The sequence below is a fragment of the Pleurodeles waltl genome, unplaced genomic scaffold (genome assembly GCF_031143425.1).
Source record: "Pleurodeles waltl isolate 20211129_DDA unplaced genomic scaffold, aPleWal1.hap1.20221129 scaffold_54, whole genome shotgun sequence".
Taxonomy (NCBI): domain Eukaryota; kingdom Metazoa; phylum Chordata; class Amphibia; order Caudata; family Salamandridae; genus Pleurodeles; species Pleurodeles waltl.
In genome coordinates this window covers 752,737-778,341 of record NW_027150248.1, presented here as the reverse complement: position 1 = coordinate 778,341, position 25,605 = coordinate 752,737, and the positions used below count along the sequence as shown (strand labels likewise).

The following is a 25,605-nucleotide window of genomic DNA, read 5'->3' as shown; positions in this document are numbered from 1 at the left end:
GACAGTTCAACTTTTTGGCCTGTGCCAGACATTTTTAGAGAGAGTTAAAGTGATAGACAAAGAGAAAAAAGTTTTCAGAACTTTTTGGAAAGACAGAAAAAAACTTTTTAAACTTTTAAGAACTTTTTGAAAGTTTAGAAGTACTTTTCAGCACTTAGAAAAGAGTGAAAAGAGGAAATGCAAAACTTTTTGGCTATGTGTATATACACTGACCTTGTTTTGTATATTTTTCTCTTATGAAAAGTACAATGACAAGAGTGGTAAGTAGTCTCAAGCACTTATCCCACCACTGCACAACCAATGTAGGAGGCTGGACTGGCTTGTAGTGAGTACCAAGGGGTACTTGCACCTTGCACCAGGCCCAGTTATCCCTTATTAGTGTATAGGGTGTCTAGCAGCTTAGGCTGATAGATAATGGTAGCTTAGCAGAGCAGCTTAGGCTGAACTAGGAGACGTGTGAAGCTACTACAGTACCACTTAGTGTCATATGCACAATATCATAAGAAAACACAATACACAGTTATACTAAAAATAAAGGTACTTTATTTTTATGACAATATGCCAAAGTATCTTAGAGTGTACCCTCAGTGAGAGGATAGGAAATATACACAAGATATATATACACAATAGCAAAAATATGCAGTATAGTCTTAGAAAACAGTGCAAACAATGTATAGTTACAATAGGATGCAATGGGGAAACATAGAGATAGGGGCAACACAAACCATATACTCCAAAAGTGGAATGCGAACCACGAATGGACCCCAAACCTATGTGACCTTGTAGAGGGTCGCTGGGACTATTAGAAAATAGTGAGAGTTAGAAAAATAACCCTCCCCAAGACCCTGAAAAGTGAGTGCAAAGTGCACTAAAGTTCCCCTAAGGACAAAATAGTCGTGTTAGAGGGAGAATGCAAGGAAAACACAAATCAGCAATGCAACAACGATGGATTCCTGTCTGAAGGTACCTGTGGAACAAGGGGACCAAGTCCAAAAGTCACAAGCAGCCCGGAGATGGGCAGATGCCCAAGAAATGCCAGCGGTTGGTGCAAAGAAGCTCTTACTAGGCTGAAGAACTGTGAATACTGCAGGAACTACAAGGGCTAGAGACTTCCCCTTTGGAGGATGGATCCGCCACGCCTTGGAGAGTCGTGCAGAAGTGTTTTCCCGCCGGATGGACGCCAACAAGCCTTGCTACACGCAAATCGTGCGTTTGGCGTTTTTGGACGCTGCTGGGGCCCAGGAGGGACCAGAAGGTCGCAAATTGGACCTGCAGAGAGAGGGGACGTCGAGCAAGACAAAGAGCCCTCACTGAAGCAGGTAGCACCCGGAGAAGTGCCAGAAACAGGCACTACGAGGATGCGTGAAACGGTGCTCGCCGAAATTGCACAAAGGAGTCCCACGTCGCCGGAGACCAACTTAGAAAGTCGTGCAATGCAGGTTAGAGTGCTGTGGACCCAGGCTTGGCTGTGCACACAGGATTTCCGCCGGAAGTGCACAGGGGCCGGAGAAGCTTGCAAAGTCGCGGTTCCCAGCAATGCAGCCCAGCGAGGTGAGGCAAAGACTTACCTCCACCAAACTTGGGCTGAAGAGTCACTGGACTGTGGGGGTCACTTGGACGGTGTCGCTGGATTCGAGGGACCTCGCTCGTCGTGCTGAGAGGAGACCCAAGGGACCGGAGATGCAGCTTTTTGGTGCCTGCGGTTGCAGGGGGAAGATTCCGTCGACCCACGGGAGATTTCTTCGGAGCTTCTGGTGCAGAGAGGAGGCAGACTACCCCCACAGCATGCACAAGCAGGAAAACAGTCGAGAAGGCGGCAGGATCAGCGTTACAGAGTTGCAGTAGTCGTCTTTGCTACTATGTTGCAGGTTTGCAGGCTTCCAGCGCGGTCAGCGGTCGATTCCTTATCAGAAGGTGAAGAGGGAGATGCAGAGGAACTCGGCTGAGCTCATGCATTCGTTATCTAAAGTTTCCCCAGAGACAGAGACCCTAAATAGCCAGAAAAGAGGGTTTGGCTACCTAGGAGAGAGGAAAGGCTACTAACACCTGAAGGAGCCTATCAGCAGGAGTCTCTGACGTCACCTGGTGGCACTGGCCACTCAGAGCAGTCCAGTGTGCCAGCAGCACCTCTGTTTCCAAGATGGCAGAGGTCTGGAGCACACTGGAGGAGCTCTGGACACCTCCCAGGGGAGGTGCAGGTCAGGGGAGTGGTCACTCCCCTTTCCTTTGTCCAGTTTCGCGCCAGAGCAGGGGCTAAGGGGTCCCTGAACCGGTGTAGACTGGCTTATGCAGAATTGGGCACATCTGTGCCCAACAAAGCATTTCCAGAGGCTGGGGGAGGCTACTCCTCCCCTGCCTTCACACCATTTTCCAAAGGGAGAGGGTGTCACACCCTCTCTCAGAGGAAGTTCTTTGTTCTGCCATCCTGGGCCAGGCCTGGCTGGACCCCAGGAGGGCAGATGCCTGTCTGAGGGGTTGGCAGCAGCAGCAGCTGCAGAGAAACCCCAGGAAGGGCAGTCTGGCAGTACCAGGGTCTGTGCTACAGACCACTGGGATCATGGAATTGTACCAACAATGCCAGGATGGCATAGAGGGGGCAATTCCATGATCATAGACATGTTACATGGCCATATTCGGAGTTACCATGGTGAAGCTACATATAGGTAGTGACCTATATGTAGTGCACGCGTGTAATGGTGTCCCCGCACTCACAAAGTTCAGTGAATTGGCTCTGAACAATGTGGGGGCACCTTGGCTAGTGCCAGGGTGCCCTCACACTAAGTAACTTTGCACCTAACCTTTACCAGGTAAAGGTTAGACATATAGGTGACTTATAAGTTACTTAAGTGCAGTGTAAAATGGCTGTGAAATAACGTGGACGTTATTTCACTCAGGCTGCAGTGGCAGGCCTGTGTAAGAATTGTCAGAGCTCCCTATGGGTGGCAAAAGAAATGCTGCAGCCCATAGGGATCTCCTGGAACCCCAATACCCTGGGTACCTCAGTACCATATACTAGGGGATTATAAGGGTGTTCCAGTAAGCCAATGTAAATTGGTAAAAATGGTCACTAGCCTGTCAGTGACAATTTGGAAAGCAATGAGAGAGCATAACCACTGAGGTTCTGATTAGCAGAGCCTCAGTGAGACAGTTAGTCACTACACAGGTAACACATACAGGCACACTTATGAGCACTGGGGCCCTGGGTTACCAGGGTCCCAGTGACACATACAACTAAAACAACATATATACAGTGAAAAATGGGGGTAACATGCCAGGCAAGATGGTACTTTCCTACAATAATGCACTTTTTCACCGGAAGACAGTGAAGTTTGAGTAGTCCTTTGGAGACCGACTGTGTGATTAACCTCGATGTCTAGTAATAACTCACTATCCAGGATTACTCTTTGATTTTTCATTGAGTCCGTTGGAGTGGGTAGAGTGCCCAGCATATTTGGCCACCAGTTGCTATTCCAAATAGTTGGTTGGCTCCTAAAAATCAGAACCTCCGTCTTATCACCGTTGAGCTTCAATCAATTCTTGCCCATCCACGTGGTCACTGCCTTCATGCAGTTATTGAAATTAACCGGAAGGGCATTGGAGTCTTTTGAGATAAACACAATTCTCTGAGTGTCATCAGCCTGCAGCCCAAAGAAGCATTTAAGCTTGGCCAATGGGGAGACATAGAGGATAAATAGTGTGGGGCTGAAGGACGAATTGGGGTAACTGGGACAAAATTGGTTATGTTTGTTTCTCTACCGGTGCAATAATTTAAAAAAAGGGGACAACTGCCTAAATCCAGGTCTGATTGATGTCAAACAGGGTGTTAGGCAAAGAATGTTAGTTGCTTACAAAAATCTTTTAGTAGAAATGAGTCTTCAGCATCCGGTTATCGGCCAATATTAAATTTTGTGCGAAACACTTCTATTGAGCCAGTTACATATCATGGGCTGAGAATGGAGCCTAAGGGGTCATTCTGTTTGGCGGGAGTGGTGGAAATGCACATGATTATCTATAATGTAGATGCTTAATGCTTATCACAATATTCACTGTGTGCCAACTATCACTTATGGTAATGTAGTTATACTCCAGTTATGGAAAGCATTGTTGAATATGTTTGGTGGAAAATCCTTCATATGAAAAATCAAGCAACCATCCTGCCAGATCTTAGCCTACTATATTTCAGTCTTGTCTTTTGAATATATTTCTTGTAATCTGTCAGACAGATTTTTGGCTCTAAAAGTGTTAGACCTGTGAGCCGTAGGGTGGTCACCCCCGCAACTTTGCTGCATTGTGTAACTCTGTCGGGAAGTCGTTCCATAAGTGGAGTGTAAGCATTCCCACACACCCACCCATGGGTTTTGGCGCAGTCCCACATATACTAAGAATGGTAAGCCTGGGAATGCACCAAAATAGTACATCATCCCAACAGCGGTGTAACAAGGACAAATATGTTTATTTATACTTGTTATTACCTCTTTATACGTGTGCTGCATTCTGCAGCACATGTATAAAGAGGAAAATACCTCAGAGGATTGTTTTTGTGTAGGTAGGTGTTCTATCCTGCACAAAAACAATCCTGCCCGTAACGCAGGCACCGTGGCACAAAGGTGCCTGTGTTGGTGCTAGGCAGCACTTAGTGACCCAGGGTGCAGAGAAAGAGAGCAGGAAGGCGCCATATTTGAGTAAATATGCCACATTCCTGATCTCTCCATTTGTTGCAGCTCAGCAAGTTGTCTTGCTGTTGTGAGCTGCACCAACTGTTAGTAAATCTGGGCCCTGGTTCCTAACTGGTCTTAAGCAATCTGGTGGAGCTACAAAGCAGCTATTTGACATCTAGTGGAAGCACTTACACCACGGTTTGCTCAGAATCATGGCTAAGTGCTAAGGGCATGTGGGTAGCGACACAAGGTAAGCGCATAGCACAGTTTAGTACTGCAGTAGTATGATCAAAAGTGTACTAAGATATATAAGTAAAAGAATATACAAACCATTAATTTAAATATATGCTATAACACTAACAACTGTAAATGTCTGCATACATTGTTCAATATGCATTTACCTTTGTATCTCTGTGGATGCAGTTTCCGCTTCTCTATAAAGAGAAAAAATGAAGATAAGATCATTAATATTTGTTATAAATAAAAATAGAAATCTGGATAATAAATGTGTACAAATGCAGACTAGATCAGAAACAGCCTCACAGTGTGGTGAGGTGTAGAGGATACAGGCATACAGTCTGTGCTGATACCTTCCCTGGATTGCACCACCAAGCGAGTAGGTTTGAGGATCAAAAGGAGCTTGTTCCAGAGTCTAAGACTATGTACAGAGATATGTTGATGTAGGTGTTCTCTCTAAGGCTTTGGGATTTCCTGTCCGGCCATGAATGTGCTCCTGTTAGAGCATACGAAACAGGAAACGCAGAGTTAGAGGCAAGGTAGCCAGGTTTACGTGGGTGGAGTGTCTTGTAGATCACACAACAGGCTGTGAAATGGATTCTATCAGGGAGAAGGACCCAATGCAGTTCTTCCATTGTAGTGGAGTTGTTCTCAAAGTCTATTTGTTAAACAATATTTGAGATACTGACTGAGGAAAGTTTTTTTCTTGGACTCTGGAAGACTAACAAGTACTGTGATACACCCGTCCATTTATGATAATGTGAGGACCTCGAATGTGGACTAGAACATTTGAGGAAGAGAAGAATGGCTGGATTTTTCAGAGGAATGTGGGCTGGAATCATGCTCTTTTGCCTTTTCTTGATATGGTCTTTTTAGGACAAAGCTCAATGTCAAAGCCTTTAACTTTAGCATTAGATTCAAAACAAGGAAAGGAGTCTTCTTAACTCTTATTGTTGAGTCACAACTTGCTATAGGCCTCAAGGTCCCCTCCTTCTATAAGGACTAAATCATTCTTAGGTTGAGTTTAACATTACCTGTTTGCAGACTTGCAGATTAGCTGTCACATTAATACAGAATCTTAGCATGTGGTAGTTGTTAGTTGACATCAAAGTAAGATATTGTTGGTTAGTTTTTTGGCATATTAGTGGATAGAAATGTCATCTTGGCTCTTTAGTACTCCTAGTGTCTCTAGTACAGACTGAAAATCTTAGGGGGCTTTCTCAAGTAAGACCTGCAGTTCAAAAGCATTAAACGCTCCTGACAGGTCGGATCAGATGCTGAGATCAGGTGCGGTGCAATGAGTGTAAGCAGAAATCAAAAAAACAAAATGTGCTCTCATTGAACCAGAATTTAACAGAATGAAAATAGATGAGAGGAGGCTGAGAGACATAAGAGGTGTTTCCAATCTTGCCTGACCTGCGCAGAAAGGCAAAGAGCTGAGGTGTACAAGTAGATAGGCCTAGTAATGGAGGAGAAGAGACTGTACAGATGCAAGTCATGTGAAAACATGACCTGGAGTATTGGATGACCTCAGTACAGGTTTTTCAAGCCGGCTGAGTTGTGCTTCAAACACCTTTAACACTTGACATTATCTACCTAATGAATTGGGCGTTTCAGATGATAGCGGCAAGAGAATAGATAGTTAGATTAATTTAGCTGCACCTTGTATAATGAAGACTGAGAACACTGGGGTGGTAGTGGGGGAGGGGTTCCCCACATGTGTGATATGTCTCTTAAAACCTGGGCTCCTCTCACTGGACTCAAAGGTTAAGGATGTTATAATCCAAAGGTCTGGGATAACTCCTTGAAGAACGTGCAGAAAACGGAGGCGTCTCAAGTCAATCTGCCCTGACCTGGGATATTTTTGCAAATACTATTATAAAGGGATTCCATGCCCTGATTAAAGGTTGCAAAATGGTCTAAAAAACCTGATAATTAGAGGGCAGATCTTGAATATTTTTTTTGCAGGTTTGCTCAAGTGTTTGCTGCGGCCTATGTTCTCTGGCCCCAGGGAGTTAGCTAGGGCTTCAGATTAATTGCTCACCACCAAAGTGTCTAAGAAGTCTCAAGGGGAGACCACAAGAAGGATGGGTTTGGCCTCTAACAGGCTAACCAACATACAAAGTACATAAGTGATTAAACAAGTTTACTAAAGGTTCACAAAAATTCAAGAAGCACTGAGGAAACCAAGGCAACACACGCAAGAAAAAGCAGTCCCCAGATGCAGGGGACAGTCCCCAACCTGGAGACATCAACCAGACCGAAGGGCCTGTGTTGGAAATGCTGAAGGTCTAATTACTCAAGGAAGATGAACACATCTATCCAAAAAAGTCACCCAGTCACAGAACCTATAACAGCAATAGAAGGGTTTTTGAAATAACATGGACCAAGAGGAACTGGGGGCATAAAAAAGATTGTCTCAGTTTACATGGGTGGATTTAAGAGGTACACAGACTTTGGCTCAAGAATCTGCTAATACTGTTAGGATGAACAGAACATCTTCGCCAGTGGAATTCTTGACACTATTCTGGGTGACACTGGAGCGAGCCTGTCTAAGGGAGAGGAAATGAAGATATCCCAAGGACAATATTTGATCCAGGTCAATGAGGAGAAATTAGGGTTACAATCACACTTGAATTTAACTTAAATTAACCAAGACCAGGAGCAGTGTCTTCTGAGAGAGCACAGGCCACTGAGTAAATGTTACCTGTCTGTAGTCTCTTATGAGTTTTCAGAATCTCTTTTTGAGTCTTCGACGTCTCTTATGAGCATTTACAATGCTCTTTTGTTGCTCACGTTGCTTAGAGGTAGAGACTGAAAAATTATAGAGCCAGCTTCTCAATAGATGTGCATGTCTTGTAGATGATTGCCGTGAAGACAACATCTTCTCTTCAGTGCCCAGCCTTCACATAAGATGCCAGCTCATATCTAGCAGCTAGGGTGCATGTGGTTACAGCGGAAACAGGCGGTCACCCAGGTGATTGTTGGGGGGTATCACACACAATGGTCTCACCTCTATGACAGATAAAGATCAGGGAGCATTCCACTCCAGAAGCTGGGCTCCTCAAGGTATGTGCCCACCTACCAGGCATTGTGATGCCGCCAAAACATCCAACCCAAACCTATGAGGACTTGATACCTCTAATCTTCACTATGAAACCCGACCCATCTCTCCACCTCTTACTCTTTCTGGCACTCTTTCAATCTGGCTTTCTCACTGTAGGAGGCTGGCCTGGCTTATAGTGGGTACCTTGTGGTACTTACACCTTGTGACAGGTCAAGTTATCCCTTATTAGTAGAATGGAGGTGTTTCTAGCAACTTAGGCCGATAGAAGGTAGCTATGGCAAAGCAGCTTAGGCTGAACTAGGAGACATGCAAAGCTCCTACCATACCACTTATATCATATATCATAATATCGTAAGAAAACACAATACTCGGAGTTACTGAAAATAAAGGTACTTTATTTTAGTGACAATATGCCAAAAGTATCTCAGAGGATACCCTCACTTAGGAGGTAAGTAATATACACAGATAAAATATATGTACACAAACCCAAAACAGGTAGGTAACAGTAAGAAAAGTAGTGCAAACAATGTAGAATCACAATAGAATGCAATAGGTAGGAATAGGCCTAGGGGCAACACAAACCATATACTCCAAAAGTGGAATGCAAACCACGAATGGACCCCAAACCTATGTGAGCTTGTAGAGGGTCGCTGGGACTGTAAGAAAACAGTGAGGGTTAGAAAAATAGCCCACCCTAAGACCCTGAAAGGTAGGTGTAAAGTGCACCTACTAGCCCCAGAGAACACAGAAGTCGTGATAAGGGGATCCTGCAGGAAGAACAAGCACTAGCAATGCAACAACAGTGGATTTCCGGACCTGAGTACCTATAAGACAAGGGGACCAAGTCCAATAGTCGCGACAGTGTCGAGAGAGGGCACGAGCCCAGGAAATGCCAGCTGAGGGTGCAAGGAAGCTGCCACCGGATGAAAGAAGCTTGGAGTTCTGCAAGAAAGAAGAGAACTAGGGACTTCTCCTTTGGAAGACGGATGTCCCACGTCGCTATGAAGCTTGCAGAGGTGTTCCCACGCAAAAAGACCACAAAAAAGCCTTGCTAGCTGCAAGGGTCGCGGTAGAGGTTTTTGGGTGCTGCTGAGGACCAGGAGGGACCAGGATGTCGCCACTTGGAGAAGGAGACAGAGGGGGCGCCCAGCAAGTCAGGGAGACCTCACAGAAGCAGGCAGCACCTGCAGAAGTACCTGAACAGGAACTTAGAAGAAAAGTGAACCGGAGTCCATCAGAAGTCACAAAAGGGAGTCCCACGACGCCGGAGGACAACTCAGAAGGTTGTGCAATGCAGGTTAGAGTGTCGAGGACCCAGGCTTGGCTGTGCATGAAGGAAATCCTCGAAGAGTGCACAGGAGCCGGAGCAGCTGCAAATCACGTGGTACCCAGCAATGCAGTCTAGAGTGGGGATGCAAGGACTTACCTCCACCAAACTTGGACTGAAGAGTCACTGGACTGTGGGAGTCACTTGGACAGAGTTGCTGAGTTCCAGGGACCATGCTCGTCGTGCTGAGAGGGGACCCAGAGGACCGGTGATGCAGTCTTTTGTTGCCTGCGGTTGCAGGGGGAAGATTCCGTCGACCCACTGGAGATTTCTTCAGAGCACCTGGTGCAGAGAGGAGGCAGGCTACCCCTAGAGCATGCACCACCAGGAAACAGTCGAGAAAGCCGGCAGGATGAAGCGATACAAGGTTGCTAGTAGTCGTCTTGCTAATTTGTTGCGGTTTTGCAGGCGTCCTGAGCAGTCAGCGGTCGATCCTTTGGCAGAAGGTGAAGAGGGAGATGCAGAGGAACTCTTGTGAGCTCTTGCATTCGTTATCTGAGGAATAGCCCAGAGGAGAGACCCTAAATAGCCCAAAAAGGAGGATTGGCTACTGAGAGAGGAAAGCACCTATCAGGAGGGGTCTCTGACATCACCTGCTGGCACTGGCCACTCGGAGCTGTCCACTGTGCCCCAACACCTCTTTATCCAAGATGGCAGAGGTCTGGGACACACTGGAGGAGCTCTCGGCACATCCCCTGGGAGACGCTGGTCAGGGGAGTGGTCACTCTCCTTTCGTTTGTCTAGTTTTGCGCCAGAGCAGGGCTGGGGGATCCCTGAACCAGTGTAGACTGGCTTTGCAGAGATGGGCACCATCTGTGCCCATCAAAGCATTTCCAATGGAAGAGGGTGTACCCTCTCTCAGAGGAAATCCTTTGTTCTGCCTTCCTGGGACCAGGCTGCCTAGGCCCCACGGCGGCAGAATCCTGTCTGAGGGGTTGTCAGCAGCAGCAGCTGCAGTGGAGACCCCGGAAAGCAAGTTTGGCAGTACCCGGGTTCAGTGCTAGAGACCCGGGGATGCATGGAATTGTCCCCCCAATACGAGAATGGTATTGGGGTTACAATTCCATGATCCTAGACATGTTACATGGCCATGTTTGGAGGTACCATGGTGACGCTAAACTTAGGTATTGACCTATATGTAGAGCACGCGTGTAATGATGTCCCCGCACTCACAAGTCCGGGGAATTAGCCCTGAACAATGTGGGGGCATCTTGGCTAGTGCCTGGGTGCCCACACACTAGGTAACTTGGCACCTAAACTTCACCAAGTGAGGGTTAGACATATAGGTGACTTATAAGTTACTTATGTGCAGTGGAAATGGCTGTGAAATAACGTGGACGTTATTTCACTCAGGCCGCAGTGGCAGTCCTGTGTAAGAATTGTCTGAGCTCCCTATGGGTGGCAAAAGAAATGCTGCAGCTCATAGGGATCTCCATGAACCCCAATACCCTGGGTACCTAGGTACCATATACAAGGGAATTATAAGGGTGTTCCAGTGTGCCATATTGTATTGGGGGGACAATTCCATGCATCCCCGGCACTACTAAAAGGGTTCCAGGAGATCCCTATGGGCTGCAGCATTTCTTTCGCCACCCATAGGGAGATCTGACAATTCTTACACAGGCCTGCCACTGCAGCCTGAGTGAAATAACGTCCACGTTATTTCACAGCCATTTACCACTGCACTTAAGTAACTTATAAGTCACCTATATGTCTAACCTTTACCTGGTAAAGGTTAGGTGCTAAGTTACTTAGTGTGTGGGCACCCTGGCACTAGCCAAGGTGCCCCCACATCGTTCACAGCAAATTCCCCGAACTTTGTGAGTGCGGGGACACCATTACACGCGTGCACTATACATAGGTCACTACCTATGTATAGCGTCACAATGGTAACTCCGAACATGGCCATGTAACATGTCTAAGATCATGGAATTGTCACCCCAATGCCAATATGGCATTGGGGAGACAATTCCATGACCCCCGAGTCTCTAGCACAGACCCGGGTACAGCCAAACTACCTTTCCTGGGGTTTCACTGCAGCTGCTGCCAACCCCTCAGACAGGTTTCTGCCCTCCTGGGGTCCAGCCAGGCTTGGCCCAGGAAGGCAGAACAAAGGACTTCCTCAGAGAGAGGGTGTTACACCCTCTCCCTTTGGAAAAAGGTGTCAGGGCTGGGGAGGAGTAGCCTCCCCCAGCCTCTGGAAATGATTTGATGGGCACAGATGGTGACCATCTCTGCATAAGCCAGTCTACACCGGTTCAGGGATCCCCCAGCCCTGCTCTGGCGCGAAACTGGACAAAGGAAAGGGGAGTGACCACTCCCCTGACCTGCACCTCCCAGGGGAGGTGCCCAGAGCTCCTCCAGTGTGCTCCAGACCTCTGCCATCCTGGAAACAGAGGTGCTGCTGGCACAGTGGACTGCTCTGAGTGGCCAGTGCCAGCAGGTGACATCAGAGACCCCTTCTGATAGGCTCTTACCTGTCTTGCTAGCCTATCCTCCTTCCTAGGTAGCCAAACCTCCTTTTCTGGCTATTTAGGGTCTCTGCTTTGGGGAATTCTTTAGATAACGAATGCAAGAGCTCATCAGAGTTCTTCTGCATCTCTCTCTTCACCTTCACACTAATTCGAGGCAAACTGTATAAATATGCCCCTAAGTGTGACTACAGTGGTATTGCATGAGCTTTGCATGTCTCCTAGATAAGCCTTGGCTGCTCATCCACAGCTACCTCTAGAGAGCCTGGCTTCTAGACACTGACTACGCTACACTAATAAGGGGATACCTGGACCTGGTATAAGGTGTAAGTACCATAGGTGCCTCGCACACACCAGGCCTGCTTCCTACATTATTCACCTAACGTTTATCCCTAGCTCACCTTATGTCTCTTGCTACCTCACCTATATAGTGTTGAATTCTGTTGGCATATTTGTTGTGCAGGTGTGTTCTGCTGTGTTATTTTTTTGTTTTTGTTTTTTGTGTTGAGTTCTGTTTTTATCTGGCCTGCTGCATGAAATGACAAGGGCAGATCTATCATTATGTGATGCAGCGTAGCAAGCCACCTTGCTGCACTGCGTGACAGGGAAAGTGCAGGAATGTGCTGTACTTAAAATAATATGCTGCATTCCTGCCTTTTCCCAGCGCTGCTGCACAATGTGCTCCCTGGCACCAGCGCAGGCACTCTTGCCCCATGGTGCTAGGGTACCTGCGTTGTAAACAGGAAAGTGCACCTTCCTGCACAAAATACAGTCCCCTGAGGCATTTTCTTTTTTCTATGTGTGCTGCAAAATGTAGCACACATAGAAGGAGGAAAAGACAAAGAGAAATAAGCATATTTCTCCTCATTACACGTCACCTGGGGAGTGGTAGCAGTTTTGGTGCATTCCCAGGTCTACCACATATGGGAAATCTGGAAATGCGTCAAAATCCACAGGTTTGCATGGGAACACCCAAGTACCATCCATGGAATGCCTCCCTGGGGCAGAGTAACACATCACAGCGACTTGCACTGCGTTTCGTTACTCTGTATTTATCAAGCCACTCAGGACCACGCAAGGTGGCCTTGCATGGCTTGATAAATCACACTTAAGGGTTCCGTCGAAAGTGCAACCTGTTGCATGGTGCAAAAGCGACACAACCGATTCATAAATAAGGCCCACAGACTCCAGAAGAAACACCCTAGTACTGGATTTGAGCAGATAACAGTGGCTTGTAAAGGCTCTCAATTTCAGCCATTATAAACTTTATTTTAAATAAAATAAATCAACACAATGGAATGAAAAGGCACCTACAATCTCTTAACCCAGCTTGATAAATTACCTTGACAACTCTCTCTGCTTTCTGCTATCTGCCTATCTGTTCTGTCTTTTATCCTCCTGTTCACCTTCTGTGCATCTCTAACCATCACCGGCGCAACTCACAATCTCCTATGCAAGACCTAGGTATTGAATTTCTTCAGAAATCGACTGAATCCTACTGAAGATACCTGCTTGTTGATTGACGGTGTAAGCCCTGCTGCCTCCTCTCATGAATGACCTAGCAGAGGCATTTCTATTATAGGGTAAATACTTCCCATGATGCTACAGTGCACAAAAGAGACACAGACACTATGATTGGCTGCTACTATCAGTTAGTCATCCTACATCACTCTATGGGATACCCAAATTGTTGTGAATCACCAAGTGATAGACTTGCAGATGAGTCATCACCACACAGCCACCACATCCAAGCACTGCCCATTGCTTCAACAACCACATTACTGCATTTTCATATTTCATGATATTAGTTTTCATAAATTAATTTTTCCCCTAAGGCTTCTTTCTCTTACCTGTACATATCACTCCAGCATCTTTTCTGAACAAGCAGTCATTATATCCCCATTCACCATGAGTACAATCGAAGAAAGATGTCTCCGCTCCTGTGCATTGAACCTGACTCAGCCGCACTGGGTGCCATCCTCTTCGAAACACTCCATTGGCCATTAGCACCCTTAAAGCAGATCCGCATCCAAGGTGTCTACAGACCACCTCAGCATCCTTCTTATCCCAGTCAGTATCGCAGACTGTTCCCCATCGCTTTCCATGCCTGACCTCTATCCTCCCACTGCATTCGTCACCAGAATTGACCAAGCGGATCTCATCAGCATCACCTGTGACCAGTGGGAGAGAAGGGAACAGATACTGAGTACACTGACCACTTCCAGAAGGGAGACATTCATAGGTGAATAAAGAGATATATCACCAGCCAGCAGGTTCCTCCTTGAGCTCACACACCAGCAAACAGATCTAAGAAGCTGCACATTGTCCAGCCTAAACCCTGAATTTATATATTTGGATACGATCTAAAAGGTCAGAGACACATCTTAAAACCTCATGAAGTCCATGAAGCTAATACAACCTTTAGACATTCTGAAATATTAGCACTAGCTCACCGTTAAATACATAAGTTTATTAATTGTGTTCAAAGTAGCTGTTTTTGAATCCTGGTACAACATTATTTACTAGCCTTAGCCATCATGTGCACCTGCAAAATAAAATCATTTTTTTGGGAGCTTTTTGATTGGATAACCTTAACGACATTAGAGTCACTCTCAGAAGAATGTTTGATTATTAGACTGAAGAATTCAGCAGTGAGTAATTTCACACTTAGGGCCCAATTTAGAGTTTGGCAGATTGAGAAAAGGCAGTCAAGGTGGTGGCGGACTTTACGTCCACCATACTACTTTTACTCCACCCGCCAGATTCAGGGTTCACCACCAGCCCTGTGGGAACTCTATGTGTTTGTATAAACCACTATCACTGCGCTCATTGTAAGAAAGTAGCCTCTTTCTAGCATTGTTACCCCCACTTTTGGCCTGTTTGTGAGTGTGTGTCAGTGTGTTTTACTGTCTCACTGGGATCCTGCTAGCCAGAACCCCAGTGCTCATAGTCGAAACCCTATTTGTCAGTGTGTTTTGCCTGTCTCACTGGGATCCTGCTAGCCAGGACCCCAGTGCACATAGTTTGTGGCCTATGTGTGTGTAGTCTGTAGTGCTTACTGTGTCACTGAGGCTCTGCTAATCAGAACCTCAGTGCTTATGCTCTCTCTGCTTTAAATTTTTCACTGCAGGCTAGTGACTTATTTTTCCAATTCCAATTGGCACTTTGGAACACCCTTATAATTTCCTTGTATATGGTACTTAGGTACCCAGGGTATTGGGGTTCCAAGAGCACCTTATGGGCTGCAGCATTACTTGTGCTACCCATAAGGTGCCCAGACAAACCTTTCACACGACTGCCACAGCAGCCTGGGTAAAATAGTGTTGACACTATTTTACAGCCATTTTTCACTGCACTTAAGAAACCTATAAGTCACCTATATGTCCAACTCTGGCTAGGTGCAAAGTTACTAAGTGTGAGGGCATCCTTGCAGTAGCAAAGGTGCTCCCACATTGTCCAGGGCCTTCTCCCCGGACTTTGTGAGTGCAGGGACGCCATTACACGCGTGCACGACATATAGGTCACCACCTATATGTAGCTGCACAATGGCTGAACCGAATATGGCCATGTGAGGTGTCTGGGATTGTGGAATTTCACCCCAAGTCCGAATCTGGTACTGGGGGGCAATTCCATGTACCATGGGGGCTCCACCATGGATCCCCAGTACTGCCAAACCACTTCTGTGGGGTTTTCTCTGCAGCTACAGTTGCTGCCAACCTCCAGACAGGTTTCTGCCCTCCTGGGGTCTGAGCAGCTCAGTCCCAGGAAGGCAGAACAATGTATTTCCTTTGGCAGGGGGGTGTCAAACCCTCTGCCTTTGGAAACAGGTGTCAAAGGCTTGGGAGGGGTAGCCTTCCAGAGCCTCTGGAAATGCTTTGAAGGGCACAAATGGTGCCCTCCTTGCATAAGCCAGTCTGCACCGGTTTAGGGATCCCCTGTCCCTGCTCTGGCGTGAAACTGGACAAAGGAAAGGGGAGTGACCACTCCCCTGACCTGCACCTCCCTGGGGGAGGTGCCCAGAGCTCCTCCAGTGTGTCCCAGACCTCTGCCATCTTGAATTCAGAGGTGTGGGGGCACACTGGACACCTCTGAGTGGCCAGTGCCAGCAGGTGATGTCAGAGACACCCACCTGATAGGCTCAGAGCTGGGTGGTAGCCATACATCTTCTTTGGGCTATTTAGGGGCTCTCCTGTGGGGGTTTCCTCAGATAACAACTTGCAAGAATCCACTAGGACTCCTCTGCATCTCCCTCTTCGACTTTTATCAAGGATCGACCGCTGACTGACCCAGGACGCCTGCAAAACTGCAACAAAGACGGCTACTGCTACATTGTAGCACCTAATCCTGCTGGCTTTCTCAACTGTTTCCTGATTGTGCATCCTCTGTGGGTTGTCTGCCTTCAGTCTTCACTCAAAGTCCAGAAGAAATCTCCTGTGGGTCGACGGAATCTTCCCCCTGCTCCAGCAGGCAACCAAAAGCAGCAACACTGACCCTCTGGGACTTCTCCCTCTTCAAAGAGTGTCGTCCCCGGAACACGAGTGGTGGACCCAAGTGACCCCGACTGTCCAGAGGTCCAACTGCTCGAAATCGGTGGAGGTAAGTCCTTGCCTCCCCTCACCAGTCAGTGCCACCATGTGTCCAGTGTCCAGCAGCTCCTAGGACTGTGAGTCCAATACAGAATCCCTTTGTGCACAGCCGAGCCGAGGTCTCCAGCACTCCGTCCTGCAACACACAGCTTCGTGAGTTGATCTCCAGCAGCGTGGGACTCCTCACAGCAGTGTTGAGACAACCGTCTGTCCACTCAGTCTGAGTTTTGACATCCTGGTCCTTCCTGGGCTCGGGCAACACCTTTTTCACCTAACCGCGACCCTTGCGTGTAGCAAGGCTTGTTTGCGTTGCTTTTGCAAAGTTTCTTCACTGCATCTTCCAGCACGACATGGGACAGCTCCTGCACGAGTTTGGACCTCCTAGGTCATTCCGTCGGTGCAAAACCAGCATCTGTTTCCAACCAGAGGCAGCCATTTTGCACCTTCATCCGGGGTTTAGTGGGCTCCTGCCCCCCCTGGACACTCCAGTGACTTTTGGACTTTGCCCCCTTTCTTTGCAGGTCTTCAGCTTCCATAATCCATATTCAGTGTCTGGCAGTGGTGTAGTTCTTGCAATATCCTTTACTTTGTCTTCTGTGTGTCTTCTGGGAAAGTAGTATCACTTTACTCATACTTTCCATGGTCCTGGGGTGGGCTATCCTTTACTCCTTTGGTGTTTTCTCATACTCCCAGCGATTCTCTACACACTAGTCCTACCTAGGGGACATTCCCATTTCGCATTCCACATTTGGGAGTATATGGTTTTTGTTGTCCCTAGGCCTATTACAGTCTATTGCAGTCTATGGTAATTGCACTGATTTCCTGACTGTTTATGTATGTATGTATGTATAGTGTATTTGTAAAGCGCGTTCCGGCCCGAGGGCATCAAGGCGCTAACTAGGGTGAGGCTGTGCCAGATCAGGGAGAGCCTCAGGGTTCAGGCTTATCGCGGGAAGGGCCAGGTCTTAACCCGTTTCCTGAAAGTGAGGTAATTGTGTTCACTCCTCAGTTCCAACGGGAGTGAATTCCAAACCTTAGCAGCTGCGATAGTAAATGCTTTGTCACTCCACTTCACCTTTTTGGTGCGGGGGACTTGAATTTGATAAGTGCTGGCAGAACGCAGCAGCCTTTTAGGTCTGTACCACTGTAATTTAGCCGTCAAATACTTAGGTCCAATCCCGTGTGCTGCTTTGTGGGTAATTCAGAGGGCTTTAAAAGAAGCCAGTGCAAGCTTTCAAGGCTCTTCTTAGCAGAGGCCGATCGTGGCAGGTTCAGTAATAATCTAGCACAGTGTTCTGCATCAGCTACAGTTTATTTAGTGATCCTTTATCCAGATTGAGCAAAAGCGCATTCCCATAGTCCAATCTGGAAATGACCAAGGCCTGAGTAGCAGTAATTCTCCATAGTTTTGGGATGTAGGGAAAACATGTCTTACTTGATTTCAGTATCTGTGTATATTTCATGCTTGTTACTTACCTCCTGTTGGATGATATCTTCTAAGATATCTTTTGGCATATTGTCATAAAAATAAAGTACCTTTATTTTTAGTAACACTGAGTATTGTATTTTCTTATGATATAGTACTAAGTGATAAATGGCATAGTAGGAGCTTTATATGTCTCCTAGTTCAGCCTAAGCTGCTCTGCTATAGCTACCTCTATTGGCCTAAGCTGCTAGAACAATACTACATACACTAATAAGGGGATAACTGGACCTGGTGCAAGGTGTAAGTACCCCTGGCTTCCACTACAAGCCAGACCAGCTTCTCACATTCATACAAAGCCATTTAAAGCAGGAGTTATTTAAGGAAAAGTAAAAACTAATGCGCCAACACCATGGCAGTTTTATCCTATGGTGTGGGGGTAATTTGTTCATTGTAACTGACCCTCTGTCATGACTCCATCTTGTGCTCTATGTGCGGTGGGGTTTAATCACCAGGCTCCTGTCACTGTTCCCTTGTGGTCGGTTCCCAGCCCTGAGTACTTCAAGTCATGCTTCCCTTGGTGCCCTCCTTGCATAAACCAGTCTACACCAGTTCAGGGACCCCCAGTCCCTGCTCTGGCACGAAACTGGACAAAGGAAATGGGAGTGACCACTCCCCTGTCCATCACCACCCCAGGGGTGGTGCTCAGAGTTCCTCCAGAGGGTCCCTGGGTTTTGCCATCTTGGATTCAAGGTTGGCAGGGAACTCTGGGAGCATCTGAGTGGCCAGTGCAGGCAGGTGATGTCAGAGCCCCCTCTTGATAGGTGGTCACCCAACTAGGTGACCAATCCCCCTTTCAGGGCTATTTAGGGTCTCTCGCTTGGGTGGTTCCTCAAATTCGGCTTGAAGACTCCAGCAGGATTCCTCTGCAACCGTCACTTCGACTTCTGACCAAAGAAACTGTATCCAGACCCTCCAGGACCCTACAAGCTGCAACAAAGAAGCAAGACTCTGCCTGCAACATTGTCACCACAGCTCCTGCCTGCGACTGCAACAATTTCCGGGTCCTGCATCCCCTAAAGACTGCCCATCAACAGTCTGCACAAGAAAGAAGAAGGAATCTCCCTTGGGGTGAAGGAGTCACTCCCCTGCATCAGCAGGCACCAACTGCACCAACAACTGGCTGTGTGGATCTCATCTTCTGCTGAGCTGCATGGATCCTGCAACACGGGTGGTGTACTGAAGTGGTCGGGGCGGTCCTCTCTTCTAACTGACCAACTTTGTGAAGGTGAGTCCTTGCCTTCCCACGCAGGACAGTACCCCCGTGTCCATGGCCATTTGCAGCTGCCAAGGCTTGTTGGCATCCTTTCCATGCGATCTTTAGGCATCTTGAAGCTCCAGCCTCCAGCACTCCTCCCTGTGATGCACAGCTTCCTGAGTGGTTCTCTTGCGGCGTGGTATCCCTTTTCATAGTGCTGCGTGGGCTCGTTCTTTGACTTTTGTGTCCCTGTCCTGCGGGACTCCTGTGGGTGCTGCCTCTGCTTCTGTGGGCTATCTGTGTTGCTGAGAGTCCCCTCTGCCTCCCCCTCCTAGGTAGAGTCCTCCTGGTCCTTCCTGGTCCCCGGCAGAACCACTTTCCGCCAACTCTGAGTTTTGCGTGTAACAAGGCTTGTTGGTGGAATCCAAAGACGCAAACCCGGCTGCAATCCTTCTTCCGGCGTGGGACATCACCTGCATCCTCCAGGAACTCGACTCCGTCTTCTGGGGTGCAGCACTGACTCTTCTTCTCCACCGTTGACTCACTCCTTGCACCGTTCTTCTGGTGAGTAGGGGCTCCTGCCCTTCCTGGACTCTGCTGTGCTTGTTGGCTTTGGTCCCCTGCTTCCACAGGACCTCTTGTCCAGGAATCCACTGTTGGTGTTTTGCCATCTCTTCTGGGTTTTGCATTCTTCTTATTTTCTTCTAAGTCGGTGTTTTGGGGAAACTTCAGTAATTTACTCCTGCTTTCCTAGTCGCTGTGGGTTGTTGTGGTACTTACCTTCAGCTTTCCTAGTACTCCCAGCTCCCCTCTACACACTCCACTTACCTAGGTGGGGGTATGACTGTCGCATTCCATTTTTTTAGTATGTGGTTTGTGCTCCCCCAGGCCCATTATTCTCTATGTGATTTTCACTATATTGCACTGTTTTCTAAATATGTTTATGCCTATTTCTGCACACTAGTGTACATAATGTGTGTATCACTTACCTCCTAAGGGTGTACAGTCTCTATTGTATTTTTGGTATTGTGTCACCAAAATAAAGTACCTTTATTTTTGTAACACTGAGTATTTTCTTTCTTGTGTGTAAGTACTGTGTGTGACTACAGTGGTATTGCATGAGCTTTGCATGTCTCCTAGATAAGCCCTGGCTGTTCATATACAGCTACCTCTAGAGAGCCTGGCTTCTAGACACTGCCTACACTACACTAATAAGGGATACCATTACCTGGTAATCTGGAATTGCATTTCACTCTTAACTCCATTTGGGCCTACTAGGCCCTGTGATACTCAATTATAACAAGGCCTGTTTGTTGAAGTGCTCATGATTTATATACAAATAAATAGTATTTACTGTTATTATGTATCTTCACTTGAAGCGCATAATGTTGCAAGGCTTGCCAGTAAGACAGCGCTCATGAAATATCAATGCACCCTAAGCTGGAGCAATATGCATGATGAAATGTACCATCCTGTTTACCTGCTGCCTCTCTCGGATGGAAAGTTCCAAATTACAGTATGAAACAGGTAGGCTATGTTCTGCAACTTCCCTCAAGTATTCTATCATACCTTATTTGGTATGGTACCTAGACATTAACGGTAACACCTACCTCAATGTTCAAGAAATTACCATATATTGATGACAGGAATTGACATAATGTATGAACACGCCTTGTGGTTTGCCTGAATAAAAGATCATGTATTACTTTCTGTATGTAAACTGTTGGACTTGGCCACTCAAGCCCCAGTCTCCGTGCATGTAATAAATCCTTCTGCTTGTATCTTAAGGCTACCTGGTCTTTGGTTTGTTCCTGAGCTAAAGGAAGCTTCAACATCTTTGTGGAGAATGCGGAGCTGCTTGGATTGACGGCCTCACCTGCCTGGCTCCCAGCTGTTTGGGGGGCCATCCGGCACCTGTGGTCTTCCCACTCTGCTGCGTGGGCCCTTCCCAGTAGGGGAGCCAGTGCTGTGGTGGGTATCTGTCAACTCCTGGCCACCTCTCCTTTATTACGCTATGCCTTGGTCTTGCCTGGCAGGGGATTGGAGCATTAAAGGGGTGAAGTGGTGCTGTTGCCTGTATGGATTCTGTTTTTGTTCTGATCTTCACCATCTCCTTTCCCCTGAGCCTGGTTTTCTTTCTGGTTTGTTTGCTCCTTTGTCTTTGGTGCCATGCCTGTTGTGCCACCGCTGTTCAAGTGCCTGCTCCTTATTTTCCATTGGTGGCCGTCCACCACGTGTCCGATTCTGGGATTCTGTGCTAATGTGCTACTTTCCCTCTTCACATATCGTTTCCTTACTCCTTTCTTTCTGAGCTAATACTGCTATTTGTTTCCTCGGCTCCGGGGATGTGAGTGTCATATTTTGGGAATGTCCGTAGCCTGTGGGGCTGCAGTGTGGTTTTCTGGACAGCACGAGGGCTTGTCCAGGGTGGCAGCCAGAGGGGGTGTAACAGTGGAGCTGTCAGCCAGTGGGGCTAATGCGCGTGTTTTCCAGGACACCCAGTGAGGTGGTCTCTGGTCACAGCTGGAGGGGTTGTGACAGTTATGTACCCAGCTGGAGGGGCTGTGGTGGAGACATGGCCAGAGGGGCAGTAGAGGTCTGCCCCAGTACAGCAGGGAGGGCGTGCTCTGCTGGTTTGCCTGCCTACACCTCAGACTGGTTCATTTTGCTCCTTTCTTCCAGACGCTTATACCCCGGGGGCCTCTGGTTTGTCCCCGAGAGCTCACTAGGGCTCAGGGGACAAGAGGTGGGGAGGCAGGTGGTGGTTTTTGATTATTGTGTGTCTTAAAGAGGATTCTACTGTCTTGGTACCATTGTTTGCTGTATAGATATTTTGCTCTCTTGGAATGCTTTGTATGCAGGAGGCAATGTTGCATTGTGTGAAATATTAGCTTCTTGTGTGATGTTGAATGTCTGAGCACACGTCTGTAGGCCGAATGAGTGGATGATTATGGTAAGTACATTATCTTTTTCTAAAGGGGTATTCTGACATTCTACAGAAAATGACACTTCTAGACTGCTACCCTTTCCAGACCAGGGTTTCCTTTTAGGACTGTGAGAGATATTAAGATTACTGATGCCGTCAGATGACAAGGTATCCATCATTGAGACATTACTTCTCACTACCCTCTTATGTGTCATGTTGTTCATACTGTGGCTCCTACTCCACAGAAGGGGCTGGCAGAAACACTCAGTGCAAAGGGTAGATCGCACTGCACTAGTTGAGGGATAGTCCCCCGTTTCTTGTATTGTGTCTGAATGAATGTCAGTGCCTCCAGGGTTCACCATCTACTGCTTTACCTGTGTGATGTCTCCTGTGGATTTGGTAGGCTTAACGCTCATACATCCGCACCTTGGCCTCTTTAGTCAAGAACGCAAGGGTGTGGGATTTTTACCTTCCATCACTACTTTCTGTCATCTCTCCTTCTGGCTGCGTAAGGACACCGGTAAAACAGCACCTTTGGCCTCTACCTATTTCCAACTTGTGAATGCTTACGGTGAACTAGTACCAAGTGTAATGTGGCATAACTGAAATGCTCTCTCTGCTTCACTAATAATATTTGCGCTGCTGGCAGGTGAGTGCCTGATTGCTTGTGGTATCCACTGTCTGCTCCCTCATGTTCCATTGGGCATAAGCAGCAGAAACAGCCTGTCGACACCCTTTGTTTCCAAACAGCTGGATTGTCTGTGTAGCACCACAAGGGAAGATTACATACCAACTATGGGTAACCCTCAAAGTAAAAGGGGATTTGGGTACCAATAAGCCCTCACCGCCTCGGGATTCCCCAGCGCCAGGTCGCTGTTAAACAAGGCTTTAAGACACTGTTCTTCCTTGATAAGTGGAACAGGTTGATGGCCAAGAGACCAGACTTGCAGTACCCTAAAACTGGCACCTATGATATGAATAAATTGACCTATTTGAGACAGATTTTGATTCTTAAAGAGTGGAAAGTTCGGCCTCTTGAATGGGACGCATTCTGGATGTGGGATACTGTGTTGAGTGACTTGCATACGACTAGTGATGTGAAAGAGAAAGCGCATAAGGAATTGTTGGAATTGGAAAAGGGCTTCTATTCAGCGATAAAAAGACAAAGGGAAAATGGAGGAGTGGTGAGAAAGGACACTAGAGGTAGTAGGGACATTCCCATCTCTTCCTGTGGTAGGTGCACAACCACAGGAACAAAGCATAGAAGGGGATGAGGGAGAAGACCAACTGATGGAAGACATACTAATGGGGAGAATGGGAAATACAAATAACGTAGTTGCTATAGTGAAGAAAGACACTCCGGAGCACTCGGTGACAGGGACTCAACCCTCTCAGCTGTCCACAGCTGAGAAGGCAGCTTTTCATGCCTTGGCGCAGCGCCTGGTAAAAGAGGAAGTACAGAGAATGGAACTTAAGAAAGTGACAGACACAGTGTTGCTGAAAGAAATTAGAGAGGAAGTAGCTCATGCTGCTGGAAAACTCAGCAATATTAGCACGCAGTTACAAAAAGAATGTGAGGGAAGTGGGGACAAGATGCCCCTCCTGGTCAAAACAAACTGGGCACGATATTTTGTTGATGACTCGGGGACAGTGCTCTGGATGCCGATGGAATGTGGCAACGAATATGGTAAATAAGCATATATGCACATCACATACAGCACAACATTAATATGCTGACAGAGGCTTCACAGGGCACTACCACTATAACATGCAGCAGGAGGGAAAGCATTTCACAGCGCGCGTCTTAAAGGTCCACCCCACACCACCCCACGCGGCTCCCCTGCAGCACAAAAGAAAATGTTGCTTAGGGCAGAGAGTGTCAAATCCCGCACATTATTAACAGATCTAAAATACAAAAGGATAACGTTGGCAGACGTAAATGAAAATTATAACAGATCACATAGGAAGGAAATTGGCGCCTCCTGACTTAATGATCCAACATCCCCAAATTCACCTCAGCTACACTCAGCACACCAAGAGTGCATCCCCCCTACCACAAGCATACACCTGGGATGCATCCCAGCTCAGCTTCAAAGACACCGAAATGCACTCCTGGGATGATGCTCAATTAACACAGAAATTGCAGTTCTGCCAGGAAAAAGTACTGTATTTAGGCAATGAACTATCCCAGTGGACACTGAACTTACTTCCAGACAGGATAGTAGTCAACGCAATATCCCAGACCACAGACGCAGTAGGAAGTGAGGGCCTTTCTGGGAGTAGCAGGCTACTGCAAGCACTGGATCCCACATTTTTCCCTTGTAGCGCCCACTCCAGAAACTCACACACAAAGAAGTGCCAGATGAAGTCCCCTGGTCCACCGACTGTGAGGAAGACTTTCAAAAGTTGAAAAGAGAACTGTGTGCAGCACTAGCACTAGGGCTCCCAGATTACACAAAAGACTTCCACTTATTCTGTCATGAGAAGGGAGGCTGCTCCTTGGGAGTGCTGGCCCAGAAACATGGCTCCTTCTACCACCCAGTGGCCTTCTTCTCTGCCACCCTAGAACCTGTTGCGGCAGCACTTCCACCATGTCTGAGGGTGGTGGCTGCCACTGCCCTGGCAGTGGAGCAGTCAGAAAATGTTGTGCTGGCAACCAAGGATTTTACATGTTCCACATGCCGTGAACACATTACTGATTACCACAAAAACACAGCACCTCACAAACGCTTGCCTCCCTCGATATTGTAGGAGGCTGGACTGGCTTGTAGTGAGTACCAAGGGGTACTTGCACCTTGCACCAGGCCCAGGTATCCCTTATTAGTGTAGAGGGGTGTCTAGCAGCTTAGGCTGATAGATAATGGTAGCTTAGCAGAGCAGCTTAGGCTGAACTAGGAGACGAGTGAAGCTCCTACAGTACCACTAGTGTCACTTGCACAATAGCATAAGAAAACACAATACACAGATATACTAAAAATAAAGGTACTTTATTTTAATGACAATATGCCAAAGTATCTCAGAGTGTACCCTCAGTATAAGGATAGCAAATATACACAAGATATATGTACACAACACCAAAAATATGCAGTATAGTCTTAGAAAACAGTGCAAACAATGTATATTTACAATAGGATGCAATGGGGACACATAGGGATAGGGGCAACACAAACCATGTACTCCAGAAGTGGAATGCGAACCACGAATGGACCCCAAACCTATGTGACCTTGTAGAGGGTCGCTGGGACTATTAGAAAATAGTAAGGGTTAGAAAAATAGCCCACCCCAAGACCCTGAAAAGTGAGTGCAAAGTGCACTAAAGTTCCCCAAGGGACATAGAAGTCGTGATAGGGGAATTCTGCAGGAAAGACACAAACCAGCAATGCAACAACAATGGATTTCCAGTCGAGGGTACCTGTGGAACAAGGGGACCAAGTCCAAAAGTCACAAGCAAGTCGGAGATGGGCAGATGCCCAGGAAATGCCAGCTGTGGGTGCAAAGAAGCTGCTACTGAACAGTAGAAGCTGAGGATTCTGCAGGAACAACAAGGGCTAGAGACTTCCCCTTTGGAGGATAGATCCCCCACACCGTGGAGAGTCGTGCAGAAGTGCTTTCCCGCCGAAAGACCGCCAACAAGCCTTGCTAGCTGCAAATC

The 25,605-nt window shown here is 47.3% G+C and overlaps 1 protein-coding gene across 4 annotated transcripts in view; it reads right to left on the bottom strand.

Moving 5' to 3' along the window:
* Positions 1-25,605, bottom strand: part of LOC138278706 (CD5 antigen-like) — a 306,796-nt gene that overhangs the window by 127,632 nt on the left and 153,559 nt on the right. For 3 of the 4 annotated variants that reach the window (XM_069219281.1, XM_069219283.1, XM_069219282.1), the window contains 2 exons: positions 13,611-13,931; positions 5,060-5,092 (listed from right to left, as the gene is read on the bottom strand). In XM_069219281.1, the coding sequence (XP_069075382.1) occupies positions 5,060-5,092; positions 13,611-13,931 (354 nt within the window). The remainder of the gene's footprint in view (positions 1-5,059; positions 5,093-13,610; positions 13,932-25,605) is intronic. The other variant, XM_069219284.1, reaches the window with a different exon arrangement.